Source organism: Melanostigma gelatinosum, assembly GCF_949748355.1.
Source record: "Melanostigma gelatinosum genome assembly, chromosome: 6".
In the NCBI taxonomy this organism is placed as follows: domain Eukaryota; kingdom Metazoa; phylum Chordata; class Actinopteri; order Perciformes; family Zoarcidae; genus Melanostigma; species Melanostigma gelatinosum.
The window spans coordinates 18,991,360-19,012,230 of NC_136639.1; the positions used below are offsets into that span (position 1 = coordinate 18,991,360).

At 42.3% G+C, this 20,871-nt stretch overlaps 1 protein-coding gene across 1 annotated transcript; it reads left to right on the plus strand.

The window, feature by feature from the left end:
• Positions 1 to 702: 702 nt before the first annotated feature.
• hip1rb (huntingtin interacting protein 1 related b) lies at positions 703 to 20,705 on the plus strand. The gene is made up of 32 exons (XM_079269492.1): positions 703 to 864; positions 8,866 to 8,929; positions 9,545 to 9,687; positions 10,104 to 10,160; positions 10,362 to 10,442; positions 10,555 to 10,631; positions 10,835 to 10,896; positions 11,617 to 11,757; positions 11,932 to 11,989; positions 12,316 to 12,391; positions 12,619 to 12,786; positions 12,900 to 12,955; positions 13,065 to 13,137; positions 13,717 to 13,900; positions 13,993 to 14,081; positions 14,182 to 14,298; positions 14,393 to 14,494; positions 14,692 to 14,886; positions 15,359 to 15,506; positions 15,626 to 15,712; positions 15,821 to 15,928; positions 16,143 to 16,279; positions 17,008 to 17,118; positions 17,238 to 17,296; positions 17,568 to 17,598; positions 17,734 to 17,796; positions 17,946 to 18,046; positions 18,206 to 18,311; positions 18,459 to 18,582; positions 18,670 to 18,731; positions 19,215 to 19,442; positions 19,546 to 20,705. The coding sequence occupies exons 1-32, from the start codon at positions 784 to 786 to the stop codon at positions 19,552 to 19,554; spliced, it is 3,198 nt and encodes a 1,065-aa protein (XP_079125618.1). The 5' UTR covers positions 703 to 783; the 3' UTR covers positions 19,555 to 20,705.
• The last annotated feature ends 166 nt before the right edge of the window (positions 20,706 to 20,871 follow it).

The following is a 20,871-nucleotide window of genomic DNA, read 5'->3' on the forward strand; positions in this document are numbered from 1 at the left end:
AAAATCTACTTCCATCAGCTTTCTTTCTCTTGTTTCTGTCACTGAATTATCCTGAAGGATTTATCACCATTGTTTGCATTCCTTTCCTATCCATCTTGGGGGCACAAATACCTGCAACCATATGAGCTGCTGTGCTAAATACAGTCCCAAAACATTCATCAAAACTATTATTGAGTTTGTTTCAATGCCATAACATTATTTGTAGATGTGGTGAATGCTACGATGCTTATGGCCTGGCGCATGTTTCCACGTGTCGCAGCAGTCTAATCTGAGCATCATTTCCTGGTTTATTATTTCACAACTACCTGACTGTTATTGTAAAAGCAGATGCAATCTCGGGGATGATCAAAAACTATTATAATCCTCATGTGTTTCGATTTCATTGAGGTGACGTCACTGCATGCAGTTGAGAGAGACGGACAGCTGCGCGTGCCTCGTCAAAAAAATAATAATAGCGAAATACAAAGCACAATATAACAAGGAAAATGCTGATTCAAAACGCTTATCTGCGATGATGTCGGCGGCAGAAGACATGATGATGATGATGATGATGATGATGATGATTTCCTCTACCTAGGGGGAGGATCTATCTACGTAACGCACTCATTGCTCTTCCTCCTTCAGCCGCGATGCAGCACCAGCAATGAAGCCGCAGCCTGGAGATTTCCCACAGAGACTATGGGGTCTAGATAGAAGAACGCACCGCTGATATTTCCGCGAGCCTGGACGTTTTTTTTGTGTCTTTCGTTTCCTTGCTAAAACCGTCATTGTAAAAACCAGAGGATGAACAGCATGAGGCCTGGGAAATCCAGACGAACTGAGACCAATCTCGGAGCGGAGAGGGATCATTTTGACAAGCAGCAGGTATGAAACACAGACTGAGACAGCCCGACTCGGTAATGCTCACGTGCGCTTTATAAAATCCCGCTGTGGTTTCATTTAGCGACTGTTTGTGTGTATGTGTGAGTGTGTGCGGTGCTCACAGTGAAGGCTACCGCATAGGCCACATTTCCAATTAACACCTTGACTTGAGGGGCAGTTTACTCCAAAAGGCGAAATGCATATTTGTTCCTCTTACCTGTAGTGCCATTTATTAATGTAGACTGTTTTTGAGTGAGTTGCCGAGTGTTGGAGATATCGGCAGTAGAGGCGTCTGCCTTTTCTCCAATATTGATGTGGCACTCGGCTCGTGGTGCTTAAAGCGCCAAAAAAATACAAAATGTGTATTTTGTAATTTGTGGTGAACTTTTCCTTTAAATGTCTTGAAGGCATCCGTCCACTTGACAAAAAGTAAATGTAGGACTGAAAGCCATATAGTGCTCTGTGTTGTCACAGCCTCCAGTCCTGCCTGAAGTCTGTAAAGTGGCATCATGCTGATCTAGTCCTTCCTGTTTGACCACCCTTCCTCCCATACAGACATTTGTGTCTCTGTCTTTAACAGCCTTGTTGTTGGAATCCAGCACTTAAATAGCACTTTAACTTTGAGTTATATCACCGTTGTGGAGTACTTCAGTAAGTCTGATTCAGTTTCCTTTCTGTGTGTGAACTGACAGAATGAGGTTTGTCACATTTTTCATGTAACGACAGGTGCTTTGTGGGTTCTGGCAGTTCCCTCACTGCAGTCCTCTGCCAAGTAAACTCATTTAAGCTCTTTACCATCGAGATACTTAATGTAGACAGTATTGTTGACTAAGCACTTTAATCAGTCAAAGTCATGGAGCCCCCCCCCCCCCCCCCAGTCTCACATGGAAATGTGAGATTCAGACAAGGTTGAGTAACTAGACAAACTGTTAAACAGCTGCCTAGGAGTTCAGACTTCCAGCACGTTCAGTATTATGCTATCTAAAATGGGCTGTGCTTTTCCTCCGCTAGGTTTGTATTCCTCTGTCAGTGTTTTATTTGCTGATGATGCACGTGTAGCGAGGCGGAGCCGAGGTGCTTGACCCCCTGCTTGTCTTTCATCTGCACACCTTCTTCCTCACAAAGTGTGTGTGTGTGTGTGTGTGTGTGTGTGTGTGTGTGTGTGTGTGTGTGTGTGTGTGTGTGTGTGTGTGTGTGTGTGTGTGTGTGTGACCCAGTCACTGCCCAACTGCATTTTTGTTGCAGCATGTTTGTTGATAAGATCAGCAAATGGCATCAAGCAGGCCCAGTTTTGACATCAAAACTAGACATTGTTGCCTTACTAAGTTTCATGCTGTGCAAAAAATGTTCAACAAGGTATGTTGTGTAAAGGACGTGTTTAAAATCCTCAGCTTATTCAGAACTGAGTGGTACTAGTAAAATGTGTAGCTTTGAACTGGTTTGTATGAATGACTGTCGGGTGCCACGGCTCAGCTGAATGAATCCACTGGGCAATATGCTAATTAAGTAGGCAGAATCTGACCCCTGACTATTGTACGGCTCTTTACCACCTCCCAATTATCATTTTACTACAGGTAGTTTGGTGGCGGTGGCGACTCAACTGGTGAACTACTTCCAAAATGTACTGACTAAGCAGTTTTGAAATGGCAAGTTGTGAAACAATTTAACCTTGATGTGTTCAAAAGGCTGCTGTGTGTAGGTGGAAGCCCCTCTAATCCTCTATCATATTTATATTTCCCCCTTGTCATAGAGTTCCTCAGTATCGCTGATTCATCAAGTGCTCTTATACTGAAACCTCACTGTCACTCCTCTCCTGCGTTCTCTCCTCTTCATGTTGACCTCGGTACCGAGGTGAAATGTCTCACACAGCGTCCTGTGTGTTTATGTGTAGTGTTTGCTTTCCCTCACTCTTGTTGCCTGAGTGAGCGCCCATGAGAGAGGGAAGGGGGATGGGAGTACCAGAGGGCAAGAACGCAGCTACTGAGTGGGAGTAGAGTGAGAATTAAAAGCATGTTGGTCAGGATTGTTTCACCCTTTTTAATAAAACAAAAGAAAAAGGCTGATGTGTTAAGTGAAGACTTTGCCCCAAATTGTTTTAATTTTGTCTAAAAAAAGACTAACATAAAGGTCCTAAACAATGTAATTATAATGTCTCTATGATATAAAATATATCGGTTTTGTGCCCTGGCTCCCATCATGTTATACAGCAAACTCCTGATCATGCACATCATGTGAATCATTATCTAATTAACCAGCCCGCACAACTGGCCAAAACACTGTCTGGTTGCTGAAGAACCGTTTGTCTTTTGTTGAATATTTTAGTGGATGGAGTGTAAATAATTAACTTATATTAATTAAGACAGAACTTAATAATGGGAGTCGGGACACGACTCTATCTGTGCAGTCATTCAATAGTTCTCTTCATTTTTGAAACTTTCTTAAGTTCCTCCATCCATGCTGCTTTTGTTAACATATTTCATCAAATGAAAGTGAATTCTCTTCAGTGCGGGTTTGATCGTATTTGAACTGTCTTTTATGACAAAATATGTATCTTATTTTGTTTGTATTATAGCTGTTGCCAGGTTTGTCTGTAGCTAAATCGCCAAGTGTGTCCTTTTAATCCATTGAGCTTAGTAATGGATATGATGTATGAACACAATTTGTTGTTAAATTATAGCAACAAGGGTAGACGGTAAACCTGAGGGATTACAATTTGCAGCACATCAGTTGAACACTACGTGTGGTTTTGGGGCTGGAAGAGTTCCTTTTTATATATCTGTTTAGGGACGGATTAGCAGTTAGGAGAACAAAACTGCATGTCCAGTGTGGGTTTCTTTGTTATGATTATTGCCTGTGTTGATGTGGGAGAGGCTGTGCTAGTGTAATTAGAAAAGGGACAAAGACGTTGTAGGACCGGAGCAACACAATAAGACAGGAATAAAATGCGAAAGTAACCTTTTTAAAACTATTTGAGCTGAGAAATAATATTAAATTGACAAAGCGCTTTAAAAGCAAACTGAAAATTGTCTCAAGGATATATGGTACTTGATTTAGCTTTATTGAGTCTGTGATTCACGGCTTACACTGATCTGATGAGCCGGTCAGGTGAATTGTCATGATTCCTGTTCGTGCTCCGTCTAGTTATTAGGTGTGAGCTGTGCTGAAGACTGTTTGTGACCTTGTCCACCAGAGCCCCAGCAGCAGTCTGTTGCATTAAGCTGATAAGGACCTCCAATAAGTGCTCTCGCTTCGGGGCATTATGTCCAGTGAGAAGCAGCTCAGGTGTAGCGCTGATGCTTTGACTTCATTAACTTCATACACTCGGCCAAACCAGGATGTCCAAGCACATGGACACACTGCTGAAAGGCAAAGATGACAAGGTAAGGCAGAGACTGCTCACGGTTTGAGGTATTCGTGCAGCGTGGAGACTGTGGAGTGACCGTAGAGGCTAAAGTAATGCTAGCTGGCAATAGACCTCATGGCAGGCCTCAGGGATTAGTCCAGGCTTTCCCTCCCTCTCACTTCTCCTCTCTGCTGGTCGGAGGATTTACTGACGCTTCAACCACATGCAGCACTAACTCGTTAGCCAGTCGACAGCATGTCTGGTGCGCTTGGACCAAATTGCTCCGTTTAGTGAAAAGTTTGGATTTCATCTGACTTACATTTGACCATGGCATTCAGGAAATGGTGTCTGTGTTTGCATAAGTGTGTGACCTTGGTGTAGGTTGCCCAAAGGCTTGATAGTGAGACTTGTATCATTTGTAGTTGCAGAGCTTTTCTCAGTTATAATGACAAAATACAGTAAAATAAGAAGTAGTTGCCTTTAAACAAAGGTGACTAATTACATATGGAGTTGATTTATCGATCGTATTAAAACATTTGATGAAGTCACCTTGAACTCCAAGAAATTATGATGTTCCATAGACCAAAGGGTTAATCAAGAAAGTAACATGCAGATTACGGTCATCGATTATCTGTAATCATTAATTGCAGCCCTTCTAGTAATTGAAGGGCTGCTACTGTAGTTTGTAAGTTTCAAAAGTTTCAAAGTTTGCTTTATTGTCAATTCCACAATGTACTGAACATACAGGGGAGTTGAAAAGACGTTTCTCTCTCTAGTCCAACATAAACATATAAAGTGAATACAGTGCAATAGATTAAAAAAGCATTAAAAAGCATTTTGACAATAAATATATATAATAAGAGGAAAAAAAAGCTATCAATCTGTATTTAGCAGCAGTTGGACATGGGGAGTCTTAAAAGAGAGGAGGGAGAGATTTCAGAGAGTTCAGCTTCCTAACAGCCTGGTGGACGAAGCTGTTTGAGAGTCTGGTGGTGCGAGCACGGAGGCTCCGGTATCTTCTCCCAGAGGGCAGGAGGCTGAAGAGACTGTGTGAGGGGTGGCTGGAGTCGCGCACAATCATGGTGACTTTGCGGATGAGGCGAGTGTCATATATGTCCTGCAGGGAGGGGAGTGAGGCACCAATGATCCTTCCAGCTGTGTTCACTATGCGCTGCAGGGCTTTCCTGTTGTAGTCAGTGCAGCTTCCGCCCCACACAGTGATGCAGTTTGTCAGGATGCTCTCAATGGTGCCTCGGGAAAAGGTGCACATGATGGGTGGTGGTGTTCTTGCCTTCTTCAGTTTGCGGAGAAAGTAGAGGCGCTTCTGGGCTTTCTTGCCAGTGATGTTGTGTTGGCTGTCCACGAGAGGTCCTCACTGATGTCCACCCCCAGGAATTTGGTGCTGCTCACTCTCTCTATGTCAGCACCATTGATGGTCAGTGGTGGGTGTTGAGTGTGGCCTCTCCGGAAGTCAACAATAATCTCCTTGGTCTTGCTGTTATTCAGAATGTTTGTAGTTTTGAACCAGTGCCTATTACCTCCCCAGTAGCCTTGGGCAAGGGAAGGTAAGGGTATGTACACTCCAGTGCTCCAATGAGTGACACTGAATTCTGTATATATTTTTTTCCCAAAAACCTGCAACACAGACCACTACCTGGTGGTCTTGTGCTTATTATGACAGTTAACTGTATGTAGTGTTTGGTCCCCCTCCATCTCTTGTCCTGCATTCCGTGTCAATTAATTCAGTATGATATGATTGTCTAAATTGAATACAACAAGCACATACTCACTCAAATTTATCAGAAAATAATTATTTTTGCACTAAAGTTCTACATTTTTGTTTTAGGAAATACTCGCTATTACTACACTATTTATTGATTGAATTACCAGAAAACATGCTATATGGTGATATGTATCGTTATCGGGGTAGAAGATTTTGGCCCTGTCGTCCAGCCCTACCGTCCCTTCCCTTGCTCTCTCGCTGCTCTCTGACTGACAGCAATTCTGAATGTACTATCGGAGTCTCCCTGCAGCCTCCCTGCTCGGCGGCCATCTGTTGAGACCTCAGTGCCAGGCCCTGTGTGCCAGAGCGCGGCCCCCATCCAACCCAATCTTCTGCCCCAGCTGTCGGCCTTCCTCCCCCAACAAACCCCTCATTGTCACACGGGCCTTCATGCTAGCCCACTGCACTTGCCCCGTGTAAACGACGAGGCGGCAGTTAATTTGCGTCAGAAGCGGTCCACCCCTCGCTCACTCTGAACCTCACAGTAGCCCCTCTGTGCTTTGTTATGTGACCATGTATGTTTTGGTGGTTCTGTGTGTATTTGTATGTTTTGTAATGTTTTAAAGAGGCTTTTATAGGGTTGGTGGGATTAGGGGCGTTGCCACTGATGTGTTATTGTGTTTCAAACAAAGATGTGACATGGATTTCTAAGCCTGTGTTTGAGGGTAAGAGCAAAGAACCAGTCTTATGCTGTCATGTACTGGTATGTGCAACTTCTACTACATGCTCTGGTTACACACTCATGTTTCAGTCGTGGTTTTATGCGGGAAGATACTTTGGGAAGAGAGGCCGAGATTGAAGATGCTTCTGCTGTAATGCTTGAACTGTATTTTGGGTTAGTCTCTTATGTAATACTGTGATGGTGAAGCTGGCTTGCCAGCGTCATGGAGATTATATGTGTCTCAATGGATGTGTTAAAAGGACACAGTGCACATGGCAAGTAGATGTGAATTTGTATTACATTTCTGACTTCGTTTTTCCTATTTTGGTGCATAAATACTAAAATGATCATAGCTTAGCGGGTTGGGGAGAGTTATTTAAAAATGTGTGTATTTTCCCAGTTGTTTTAACAAAGACTAGCAGTTCTGGTTGATTGCAACACCTCAGTGTAGATGTTCTCTTTAAACAAAACACAGCAATGAATTGTGACTTAAGGTGGGGATCGCCACACAGTTTTTAAGCCTGATTTAGCTTTGGGTGTTGTCACTGTAGACCAGGGCAGTTGTTAATGGCGTTTAGCAGCATAGATAATTATGTAATTGTTATGTGTAAGTATGTCAATGTTTGATATCTCTCTTGTTGGATCCCAAAAGGCAACACCATAGTCAGGAGTGTTTGATTTCATAAGCGATAGTGGTTCTATAATCTACATGTTCTACACCTGCTGTGCAGTTGGGCTCAAATTGAAAAAGAATTGACTAGATAATCCAAATTTAATTAAAAAGCCAGGAAGGAAGGCGAGAGATGAATATTAACAACCCTCAGTGATACAGTTCCCCCCCAACCATAAAATAACTATCTTTAAAATACTTTTCAAAGGTCTTCATGTAAATGCAGTTCTAACTGTGAATCTGCCTGCACATCGTACAGCCCATTGTGTAGGACTTTCTCCGTCGTTTGGCTACATCTTGTTCATGCTTTCTCTTTGCAAATCACAGCCCGAAGCACAGCTGCTGTAAGCCATTATCGGTTTCATGGTTATTTCAGCATCAAGATACTGTGAAGAAATGCATTCTTCGGCTCTGAGCAGGACAGCCTCTGTTTTCAGACTCGTGCAGCAAAGCAAGGAATGAGTGCGTATCAAGGAAGAAAGACGATACAGAAACTGTGCAAATGTATTTTTTTCTCTTTTTTTTAAACGTGCGCCATTCAGTTTTTTCTTGGTGTCCTACAATTGAAAAACCTTATAAATCATTTGACATTGAAAGTAGTCCATGAAAGAATAACATGTACACTTTTGCTCAAGAGGAATTTATGACTATCAAATTAATTTGCAGATCAGATTGTTTCTAAAACGATGTGCTAATTAAACAAAGATCGTTAAAAATAAGGTTACTCTCTGAGCTATAATTCCATTGGCACAAAAGGGGGATGACCATGAAGAGCCCCCTGGCGTAACCTGACCACAGCAGGAAGTTATCATATTTCTTTTGTATCTGAGGTTCATTGAAATAAGTAAATGTCGATGGGGACACACATCCAACAGTGCGGAGATCCTCTCTCTCTGTGTGTGCGTGTGTTTTTTGTCTCTCCCTTCCTGCTCCTTTTCTGCGATACTTGTTTTACCTGCTGGACAGGTTGCAGACAGCTTTTGTGCTCCGTGGTTCTGGTGACACTCAGGCTCTCATTATCAGGCGGCTGTAATGTGATGTTATCTTTTAGATGCATGGTTTGTTTTCTCTGACCTGACTTCTCATAGATGCATAAAGCGTAACATCACACACATTCATTTTGTTGACATTACAGGTAGGTTAGCTGCACTGGATATGGAAAAACAAGGTTTGATTCATATCTTAATCAAGATGTTCGTGACATAGCACCAGCAATGAAACAAATGGAATCTGCATGACTTCTTTTCTGTGGCCATCTTTTTACTTTAAGTAAGTCTAAGCTTACCATCAATCTAGCTGCTCGTTCATCCTGAATTGCTAGCTGAGTCCTTCTGTGTGTACTCAGTGCAGAGTCATTGTTTCTCTGATTCATTCCTGTCACTGCAGCGCAGCCTGTTATCGTTTGTTTGCCTCAAAGTCTTTATTTAACTTCTCGTGACGTATGTATTTGTCGTTACGTCTATTGTAAAGCCCTACATTTGATGGGTGTGTGGGTGGAGAAGCAAGTCGTACAAGATCCAAGATTAACTCCTCTCCTCTCCTTTCAGCTGAGCAGCATCGGCAAGGCCATCAACTCCTCTGAGATGCCTGTGAAGGAGAAACATGCACGACGTATCCTGAAAAATGAAATCTCGTTTCAAATTAACATCAAGAGAGTTTTACTGTTCTGTTTATATCAGTAGTGTGTGGCACTGCCTTCACATCACAACTTGTCAGGTCATTTATTTGTAAGACAGTCGTATCCGATTCGTGTCTCTTTTTGGACAGAGTTGTCGTCATTAACCTTCATTGAGGGAAATGTGTCGGCACAGTTAACATGTGTTATTTAGTCGTCATGAAACAGCATTGTGGGAGAGTTTATTCAGTAATTTTATGTATTTCCTGTTTGAATGGAATATTACGATGGGATCTAACAACAGAAGGCACAATGCAGAGGTGTAAACCAATAAGACACTACAGGCAGAAAAAGGCTATTGTATGTGTTGGTCAGCGGGCTGGGGCTGCTGAAATCTGTGATGGCACACAAAGGGGTTACCATAAAGAATATGTATGTATCCAAGGAGGATAAAGTAATGGGACCTAGCTAGAGAAACACAAATGGTCACCTAAGATTTTTCCTAAAAAGGTGTATGTCATGGAAACCTAGCGATCAGGAATATTTTCTTTTTGTTGTGAGATTGTGTGGGAATGGCACATGTTGTACGTGCTTCCTTAACATGACAACAGGAATCATCCTGGGGACTCACAGGGAGAAGGGAGCCTACACCTTCTGGTCCTACGCTCTGGGCTTCCCTCTGGCCGGCAGCTCCATCCTCAGCTGGAAGTTCTGCCATGTACTGCACAAAGTCCTGCGGGATGGACACCGCAATGTACGGCAACAAGTTACCCCTCTCCTACTGCCTCTTACTATCTGGGACACCAGGGAGATGTTTAATGAAAGAGCAGAATTGTTGAATGATCAAAGACTGTTGCAGCATCATGAGTTCAACATAAAGCATTTGTTAGTGTAATGTGAAATGTAGAAAAAAAACCTACATAATTGACTTAATGTTATCTTTAACTTGTGTGTGTATGTATATATATATATATATATATATATATATATATATATATATATATATATATATATATATATACTTTTTTTTTTAAATACTGACATTATGTCTGGTAATAACATCTGAAATGGTTCACTTTTAAAGTGTACATTAAGGCTTTGTCCTTAAGGCAAACGCCTAACATTAAATGTAATGACAAGAGTTGTTTATTCAAGCTTTCGCTTTCACAGGTTTTACAAGACTGCATGAGGCATCACAGCTCTCTGGTTGAAATTGGGAAACTATGGGTGAGTCCTTGCATCTTCTTTATTACGTATTTTCCTTAAATTATTTCAAAAGAATGCAATGCGAGAATTATACATTTGTGGTTAACTGGATTTCCTGTAAAGCCTGAAATAATCTCCCTCCAGGTAGACAAAAGGCTTCAACTCAAAAAGATAGTTGGAATATATTATTTGTGCTTTATTCTTGCACGCCTGTGTTTCCAGAGCAACCTCCATGACAAATATGGACAGCTGGTGGTTCTGTATACCAAGCTGCTCTGCACAAAAATGGAGTTTCATGTGAAGGTAAGAGCATCCTCCGTCGTATGATACACCTAATGGATGACTCAGCAAAATGATATGAATTCACACAGTGAATGGGAATAGACACTAAACCTCCAACAATGCACCTCTGCAGCATTCAGAAATCCCAGCGAACCTGGAAGCCACCGATGAAGTCCTGGAGCGCACTGCAGGAACCGACATTAATAATGTGTGAGTTTCCAAATACTGCAGGAAGTGACTTTATTTAATTATCTGATTGACCTTAAACCTGCCGTCATTAGCACAGCTGCTGCCAGCCAAACTAGCAAAAGAGGACAAGCCCTGCTGCTGGTTTACTTTCCACAGGGTCACATCATTGTTTCTCAGTGGGGCCTCTTTTCTGTCTAACGGAGGTATCAACTTCTCTCCTGCAGGTTCCAGCTCACAGTGGAGGTATTTGATTACTTGGATGCAGAGCTGAGGCTGGCTGAGACAGGTGAAAAAAAACAACCTCCCACCTTCCCCCCCATCCTATTCTTCCAAGGAAGAGAAATTTGAGCTACAGTAGAGGGCTGCAGCCTGCTGACATTATCTATTTATGTTCAAGAGCCCTTTGAAGAGTAGCTTATTGTGAGCAACTCTTGTCCTGCCTGTTTTCACATAGACTGTCGTCCATTTTTTTTTTTAGGAAGTGATTTCAATCACTTGGTCCAGTTTTAACTGATGTTCAAGGAAATGCCTTCAATTAGAGAACATTAAGTTGATTTCCTTCAGTGCAACTGCAATGGTATGCCCCTCCCATGCCTGCAGGGTGGGGGCCCAGGATCATGTCTTGAACACCATAAACACATTTTGCAGCTGTACAGTGAGAGAAGTGTACTTGTACTCTGAAGGACAGCAAGACACTAAAATTAACAACCAGAGTCGAATACAATTTTTAAAACTAACTCTGCAACAGTAGCTGATTGAATGGAAGAGTCCGCACTTTATTTTAATCAGGATGATTTACAGAATGGTTAAAAGTACAGCCTCTGCAACACAAGAGGCCTTTATCAATTATCCAATGAGGCATGGGCATCATTTAGGGGCCAGCATCTAAAGCGGAAAAGCACAGATATTTAAAAAGCGGAAAAGCACACAACAAAATATTTGGTGTGACCGTCAAAAGTGATTCTTAACATTCACTGTACGCTCTTGTCTGTTATCTCTTTCCTAGTGATCCGACAGCTCAACACATCCATCGCCATCTCCACTCTCGCATCAGGCCAGTGTCGGCTTTCTCCACTCATTCAAGTTATCCAGGACTGTAGTCACCTCTACCACTTCACCGTCAAGCTGCTATTCAAGCTGCACGCCTGTAAGAATGATTATCTTCTTCTCTCTCTCTTAGCCTATAGATCCATGGAAAAATGTGTTGAATGTTCTCCATCAACAAAATAAAGCAAGTCAATTATGGCTGTGATTCAAGCTATTGCCTTGAAATCATGTACGCGTTTTAAAGCATAAGAACGTTGTACGATGTGGGTTTCAGGTCTCCCCGCTGACACCTTACAAGGACACCGTGATCGTTTCCATGACCAGTTCCACAGGTAGGACATCCACGGCATCAGGCTACCAGTGAATGAGAGTGGCTGCAGTCATTCTTTTACCAAAGGAAGTGTGCAACATAATCCTGCCTCACCCAGCAGTGCCTATGCAAATGTTACATGCACTGCTTCCCATCTCCCGCCCTTTGTGGTGTGTCAGATGGTGTCACGGTCACAGACTCATATATATTTTTGCTGCTGAGTTCAGAGAGGATGGCACAGTTTGCCATACCCGCCAACTGTGTTTATAACCCTTTGTACAACACATGAAAGCCATCTAATAAGTCAAAAAAATGTATTCTCTTAACTTGTTGTCCTTTGTTCCACAGCCTTAAGACCTTCTTCAATAAAACCAGAGACATGATGTACTTCAAGAGGCTGATCCAGATCCCCAAGCTGCCTGATGTAAGAGTTCAGAGGGATAGGGAGAGGTGGGATGACTTCAGTGCTGAGTCACAGCCTCCATCTTGGATGTCAATCACCTCACCACTGCTACTGCTAGCTACAAACTCGGGAAATTTTCTTATTATTTACGTAGACGGCTGTGATCTGTTGAAGGTTGCCATGAAGGTTTTCTCATAGACGACCATGAATACAACGGTAACATACCTTTTTGTCTGTCTCCTTGTCAGTCCCCACCGAACTTCCTGCACGCAGCCTCACTGGCTAAGCACGTAAAGCCAGTGGTGGTCATCCCTGATGAATACGAACCAGAGCAACAAGAGGACGACGACGAGGATCCCGAGCCGCTCATCGAGGTCAGCGACGTCTCAACATCCAGCCTGCAGCCACAGCCACAGGTATGGCACATAGGTCACTTATGCATACAGTCACTTGCACTCATACAATAGTAAGATGACGCTGTGTTTGCTTTTTCTCACATCTTATTTGTCACTATTTCACTTTTTCTCAGCAATTTGATATATTTGATCAGACGTTTGGACCTCCAAATGGAGGCTTCGATGACCGGTGAGCCAGGGTGTTTTTAACTGTAGCCTCTGATCGTCAATCAGACTATTTGGTTTTAGTATTGCGGTCTGTGCCGGCACATTGTGATTGTGTGTTTTCTGTCCGGCAGGGATCTCCAGATTGAGAGACAGAAGCAGGACATTGAGTTGTTGAGAGCAGAGCTGGAGAAAGTCAAGGCAGAGGTGAGGACTGTTTGTACACCTGTTTCAGGCTTCTTCTATGTGCATAGAAGAGGTGTGGTTGTAGAAGGCATTATTATCTACGTGCGAAGGAATCTGGGTCATGTGTTGGGTGGATGCAAATGCTGCTCCTGTCATGTGGAATGTGGCAAGCAGCCTGTTGAGATTTCTGACGTCGCGGATTCCAGCTTGCAAGCTGTTGTGCCTTTTTTTTTTTTGGCATGTCATCCCTTTTCTCTCCACTGTGTAGCATGTTTTTTTCTATACGCCCTTTTTACAGCAGCCATTTTCACATGTCATTGCAGGGTAAACATTGGTGTGATTAATTATGGCCCTGTTCCTTTTAGGTGAGCCAGGGCCGTGGTTTTGTGCAAGCTGGCTCACTGGAATGGCTGTGACACACTAAATAGACTGGGACCACGATACATTTGATAAATTACACCTGTGCAGACGAGCTGGTGGTGTTTATAAATGCATCTTGTGAGATGAAAATGTCATGTTGAATATTGAACAAGATTTGAGATTGTACTGATACCAGTAGTTTTTTCCTAAAATGCAGATCTCTCTTTTCCCCTCCTGAAGGCTCAGCGTTACATCACACAGCTGAAATCCCAAATCAACAGTTTGGAGGCAGAACTGGAAGAACAGCGTGCACAGAAGCAACGTGCTCTTGTGGAAAATGAACAACTGCGCATGGAGCTGGAGGCTACGCGTCGCCGAAACGCAGAACATGAGAGCACACAGGCCGTCTTCATTGAAGCAGAAAGTAAACCATAGAGTGAATACTATCTCTCATATACACGGGCAAAATGTGGTCAAGTGCATGTGATAATGCTGTCATCTGTCTTTGCTGTGCAGACAGAGCGCAGTCCACTGAGCAGCGGTACAGTAAGCTGAGGGAGAAGCACACAGAGCTGGTGTCCAGCCATGCCGAACTACTTCGGAAGGTATAGAAAGACTGCAGACCAGGCCGCGGATGCTTGTTTTTAATTAGGTGTCAGCACCTGGCTGTGTGTGGCAACGCTAAATGTGTTAATGTGCCGACAGAGTGCAGACACTGTGAAGATGCTATCGGCAACCCAGCAGACCCAGGAAGAGGTGGAGAGGACCAAACGGCAGCTGTCGTTTGAGGTTGATCGAATTAAACATGAAGCTGACATGAAGGTTGGTGTTTTTTCTTTACAAGAACATGGACGTTTTCAAGGTAGCAGTGCTAATGTCGATGGGTTTAAATAATGCTGTTTTATTGTCACTGCAGCTGGAAGAGCAGAAGTTTGAAATGGAGAAGCTGAAGAGAGAGCTGGAGGAGAAGATGGCAGAAGTGATGCGCGTCAAGGGGACACTGCAGAGCAGCGAGATGGTGAGTGTTCACCTGTAACGTTAAAAAACAGCCACCACCTCGATGATGTTTGGCTAATTCGCCACCATTTAGTATTTAGAGTTGTTCTGTGTTTAGAGGCTTGAGGCATGGCACACATTTTTCGGATGGGCTTTCCTTCCGACACTCGAGGCCATCTGCCTCTTCTGGCTTCCCTCATCGCTCTCTCCCTTTGCCAGACGTCGGAGCAAATGAACAGCTCGCTGACGGCTGTGCAGGCGGAGAAGGAGCGTCTGATGCGATCTGTGAGTGAGAAGGAGGCGGAGCTGTCGTCTCTGCGGCAGACTGCGCAGGTGCAGCAGTCGTCGCTTCAGACGGAGCGAGAGAGGAGCAGCAGGGAGCTGGGAGAGCTGCAGGGCAAACTGCATGAGAAGGTCAGTCAGGACGGTCGAGCCGCCAATGTATTTAACAGAAAGCAAGGGCTTTTAAGATATTCTAAGAAATACAACAAACGAACAACAAATTTGGAAGAATACATTTTTTCTTTTTTTTTTGAATGATTAGAATTTCAAAACATGAAGCAGAATGTGGGTGTACTTGGATGCATTTACAGGGGAACATGTGCAAATGCTCTATCTGGACTCCCTGCGCTCTACTTTAGCCTACTCACTGCACCTAAATAAGGGCGATAAGGACACCGGCTTCATTTGGTCATTTTAGTACACTACAGTAACGGTGAATCTTGTTGTCGATGAAACTGTAATACAGATATCAAGATTGGCTGTCATGAGATGTTCTGATACAACAATCTAGTTTATGTATGTCAGTATATTTCTCTTCTCAACAGCCTGTATTGAACCATACACGTATGCATGATCTTTTGATTGCGTAATTGTGTACATGTAGACGAGTCTGGAGGAGCAGCTTAAGCAGAAGCTTCTGGACGAGCAGTTTTCTCTGCTGCAGGGTACCATCACAGAGGCTGAGAACATCATCCAAGATGCTGTTGCAAAACTGGATGATCCCCTTCATATACGCTGCACCAGCTCTCCAGGTCAGACCCCTGTTCTAATATTTCAACAGACATAAACTGAAAAGATTAACAGCAAAGTGACTTTCGCAAATCTTATGGTTTCTTTTTTTTCAATCCTCTTGTTTGTCCTTCAAACACAGATTACCTTGTAAGTCGGGCGGAGGCCGCGCTGGGCTCCGTTGACAAAGTGAAAAAGGGCCATGCAGATTATCTGAGTAACATGGGGGGTGAGTTTTCTCTGCTTCTGATTCAACGTGATCCTGCTGACCTCATGACAGTTTGTGGCTGGTTTGCTGATGTGGCATACTGCTCTTACTGTTTGCTCTTGTAACCAGATGCTGGAGGGCTGCTGAGGGCCCTGACCCAGTTCTCCCACTTGGCTGGGGATACAATCATTAATGGCAGCGCCACTGCACACACGGCACCCCCAGACCATGCAGACCGTAAGGAATATCTGAATTACATCATTGGCATTACAGTATTAGTATTTATTACCTGCACCATTCATTCCAATGTAAAGCGAAATCTCCGTCATAAACATTGATATTTCCAGCTTTAGTGCTTTAAGCTGAATTTGAAGAGTGAGTTTAAGTGTCAGTGTAAAAAGAACACGTCACTATGTCGGATAACTGATCACTGCCCGTTTACATCTAACAGGACTGACGGAGAACTGCAGAGGCTGTGCCACTCAGAGTCTGCTGTTCTTCAAGGACCTGAAGTCCAAGACCACCCTCCAAAGGGCAGACCCGGCCTCCATTCGAGTGATTGTTCAAAAGATCCTTCACTTGGGTCAGGTGAGAGACGCTAACACAGAATATCTGTCTTCATTTTTTATTAAATATTACTACCAGTAATTGCCTTTTGCTGTCGTTACAATAAGGAGACCCAGGTTCACAATATGAGATATGAATAACAGTTCTGTAAAGAAGTATGTTCTTTAAATGAGTACACTTCTCTTGCACGTGATTAATGTCCCTGCAAACAAAGGGACATCATGCTGCTTTTTTAACATTTATTAAGCATTCCTACCACCACTTGTTTCTGGGACAGTGAGGTGAACACAACTCTCACAGCTGAAAAGTTGGTCTTACATTGATTTAAAGTGAAGATGAACTCTCAATTTAATCACTTTATTCTTTGCTTTCATGGAGGCCAAAATAAAATGCTGGATTCTGGCTTTGACTCGATGTCAGCGGGTGTTTGGATTACTGATACATTAACTATTTTAGATTCCCTCTACAACAATATGAAATTCATAGGAAGCATCTCCAGCTACTTCCTGCATTATGAACACTAACTGCATCAGTGTGTTCTAATGCAGTGTTTGGATGTGGATGTACAAAATGTTGACTTTTTTACATTTGTTACATTACGTACACATATTTTATGTTTTGTTTGGATGTCGATTCTTATTTCTGCATCAAGACTTGTGAATATTTTCCCCAGTTTTAAGTCCTTTCTAATAGTGCTCGCTTGTATTTTTCTTCATCATTACTCATCATTTTTCTCTTGTTGTATCTAGGAGCTGCGACCAAAAGGCATGGACGTTCGTCAGGATGAGCTAGGAGATATGGTCGATAAGGAAATGGCTGCAACATCGGCAGCTATTGAGGAGGCTGTCCGCAGGATTGATGTAAGTAATATAAAACTCACTTTAAGATGTGCTAATATTATCTGTAAGGAATTGACCTGATATATTGTGCAAGTGTATCTATTGTCACTAATAAATGTCATGATTGGTTTTGTATTTAGGAAATGATGGATCAGGCGCGAAAGGACACATCGGGAGTAAAACTGGAAGTCAATGAAAGGTTTGTTTATTTTTGTGACTTCAAACAGCAACTTGTAACAAGATTGATCGTCTGTTTAAGTTTAATTAATATCAAACTGGTGGGTACAGTTATAGTCTTTCAGATTTTAAAAGCTCTCATCAGACTAATAGATTGCTGAGCACAATACCCAAATGCATCTTTTTTGTTTGTTGCCCTGGTTACCCCTTTTGCCATTCTTCAATGAATGTTGTTAACTGAAGAAAAAACTATAAATCACGATGTACACTCACTATTTCACTCTGTATTACAGAATCCTCAACAGCTGCACAGACCTGATGAAGGTACTGTAGTTTCATGTATTTCAACAAATATACTGTGTTCTGTACAGTGCTGCCATATTCTACCCTGCATATATCCTGTTTTTAATTATCGTCCTAATTTCTTGGTTCTTCTTTGTTATCGTCCCCTCTTCGTAGGCCATCCGCTTGCTGATCATATCATCTACAGACTTGCAGAAGGAGATTGTCGAGAGTGGGAGGGTGAGTCACACTGTTCTAATTTTGAATCCATAACTTGCAGCTCGGTTTTGTTTGAATTCAACAGCTTTTGTTTCAAACCGGGAGCTGCTCTGGTCCATTCAGAAAAACAACAAACGGGGACTAACGGTATTATTGTTTGGCTTGTTCAGGGTGCAGCAAGCATTAAGGAGTTCTACGCCAGAAACTCTCGCTGGACTGAGGGGCTAATCTCTGCTGCCAAGGCTGTGGGATGGGGAGCCACTGAGATGGTGTAAGTCTTACAGGACATTGCGTCTTCGTTTGCAAAGTGCATGTGCCATCATGAGAAAAATATTATTGCAGCTGCCAGAGCTAGTTTTTCAAGGCACATTGCCAGAAATGTTGCGTTGCACCTCAGACACAGTAAACATATTTACCTGATCCCTCACAGGGAGTCTGCTGATAAGGTGGTGCTGCACACAGGCAAATACGAAGAGTTGATTGTCTGCTCTCACGAAATCGCTGCCAGCACAGCACAGCTGGTTGCTGCCTCAAAGGTCTGATTTCTACGAGAAATACAATAATATTCTGAGATACTGTATTATTGTAGAAATAAACTACATTGTATTATGCTAATGAGTTTGTTGGATTCGTGTCTAAATTGTGTCATCTGGTCTCACTCAAGCGCTCTCCTCTGCACTCAGGTTAAGGCAGAACGCAACAGTAAGAGGCTGACGGTTCTCCAGCAGGCTTCTCGCCATGTGAATGAAATGGCAGCTAATGTGGTGGCCTCAACGAGGACGGGAAAGGAGCACCTGGAGGAGAAAGGTGAAGTACAATTTGATCGGTGCACTAGATCATTGTGGACTCTGATGAGCATCTGTCTGATAATTCTGTCACACTTGTCACATGCAGAAACCATGGACTTCTCTGGGATGTCCGTCATCAAGTTGAGAAAAGAAGAAATGGAGTCACAGGTAAGACATGGTCACGGAACTACGAGGGGTTTTAAAGAGTGATTGCTGAAGGCTGGAAGTGCATGTCTCTTACTTTTGATATTTGTTAGCTGCTGAAAACATCCACTCTTATTTCTTTGTAGTTAAATTGATTTTAAATGTAAGTTTGTAAGTCTAAACGCATCATCTAAAACACAGGTCATATCATATTGCTTTGATTTTTCCTTATCAGTTGTGATTTAAAAGCTCTGCAATCTTATTGAAAACTGGACCAATTCCAATTAATATATTCAGCCACACATAAATTCAAAGAAAACACAACTCAACACTGACCGATTAAATGCAAGCACAGGTTACTATAATGAACTGGGTTATTTTCACAGTTCACATAAATGAGCTTGACATGCAACTGATGGAAGTCATTAAATGAACCTAATTTGAACTAAATATAGCAGAAACCTTTTTTAAACATGGATAACACCCTGGTTATTTCCCGGCCTTCAGGTGAAGGTGCTGGAATTAGAAAGTCAGTTGGAGAATGAGCGTCTGCGTTTGGGCGAGCTGAGGAAGAAGCATTATGAGGTGGTCGGAGTTCCTTCAGAGCAGGTTTCTGAGGGGAACGGTGAAACCACCTTGGACCATCATCTCACCATGTCACCAAAACTCAGCAAGCCTGCTCTCTTCAAGAAACCCGCTTTGGCCCAGAAACCCAACGTACCACCCAAAACCACGGTAGGGGATGTGAAGAAAAGGCAGCGTGTTGCATGTGATAACATATGATGGACTTGTTGATAAATCCAATATTTGTTTGTCTCTTTTCATCTGTATGTTACAGTTTAAGTAATGCCAGGGAGAAGATGAGGAAAACTCTCCACAAGTGAATGGTTGGATTGACCAGATTCACCATGTTGTGAACATATCGTTCCTTTAAGTTGCATGCTGACAATCATCTGCCTCATTCTGCATTTCACCGTTTCCCTTTTTTTTTTTCTTACTTTCTTTTTTTGTTTTTTGCCAAAATGGACCAGAAGCCTGATTTTTGACCCTTGATGCCTGTTACGCTACCTTTACCCCCCTTTTTAAAAAGGGCACATGCTGTCCAGGCAGAACTCTTTTTAATTTAGTGTTTGGCATCAAGAATAAAAAGGTTAATATTTTAAGTTTAGACTGTGTAAAAGTATTTTTGGTTTTGCATCACAACCGTTTTAGATGATTAAATAATACTGCTGCTTTTAGAATAGAAACCTTGACAACAACTACAAATCAACAGCATATCTTGTAGTTTGTATGTTAGTTTTCATCATGCTTTGGACAACCTTTTTGCACACTATTTTGAATGTTCCTCACAGAGCACATCACATTTTTCTTCATGTACACTCTATGCTATTTATGTTGTGGTGGGAGGTAATGGAAACCTGCAAATCACATCATGTGTGACCGTGTTGCTGCAAAAGTTTGACATACCTCTGGCTTTGCCTTCATGATAGACAGTTTTCCTTTCATGTGCAAAACGGCTTTCTTTCTCAAAGGTACAAGATTGTCACAGAGGCCTTGGAATGTACGATATTAATGCATTGAATCATACCTGTAAAGACATACAGTCTGTATAGGACTGTGCCACTCTCACTAAGTATAATTTATATCTACACTCATCTCTTGAATGTCCCTTTTATTATAGGAGAACCTGGATATTATGCTGAAGCATGCATGTGTATATGTATGTATGTATGTATGTATGCATGCATGCATGCATGCAAATATCGGATGTAGGTGTCTCTAAATGTTAAATTCTTCTTTTCGGCTGAATGAAGATTTAGGGTTAGTTATTGTACAATATGAAGGTTCACGGTCAAGCTCTCTTGGCCTCCTGTAGCCGTTCATACAGGGTCTTAAAAATGCATTTATTTTCTTTCCTTTCCTCTGTACGAAATGTCTTTATACACTCAGATCTATTAATATATTTTAGTAAAGATAATAGTGGTTTCACCTTGTAAGAAGTGTAAATGTCAAACAGATGAACAATAAATGTTTAATTCAGTGTCCCATTGTGTTACTTTGTCTCTTATTAAACTTTTTTTGTAGGTCTTACTTGTTCAACGACATCACAAAAAGTACATTCAGGAAGACACAGACTATTAAAATACTCTGTAAATATTAGGTA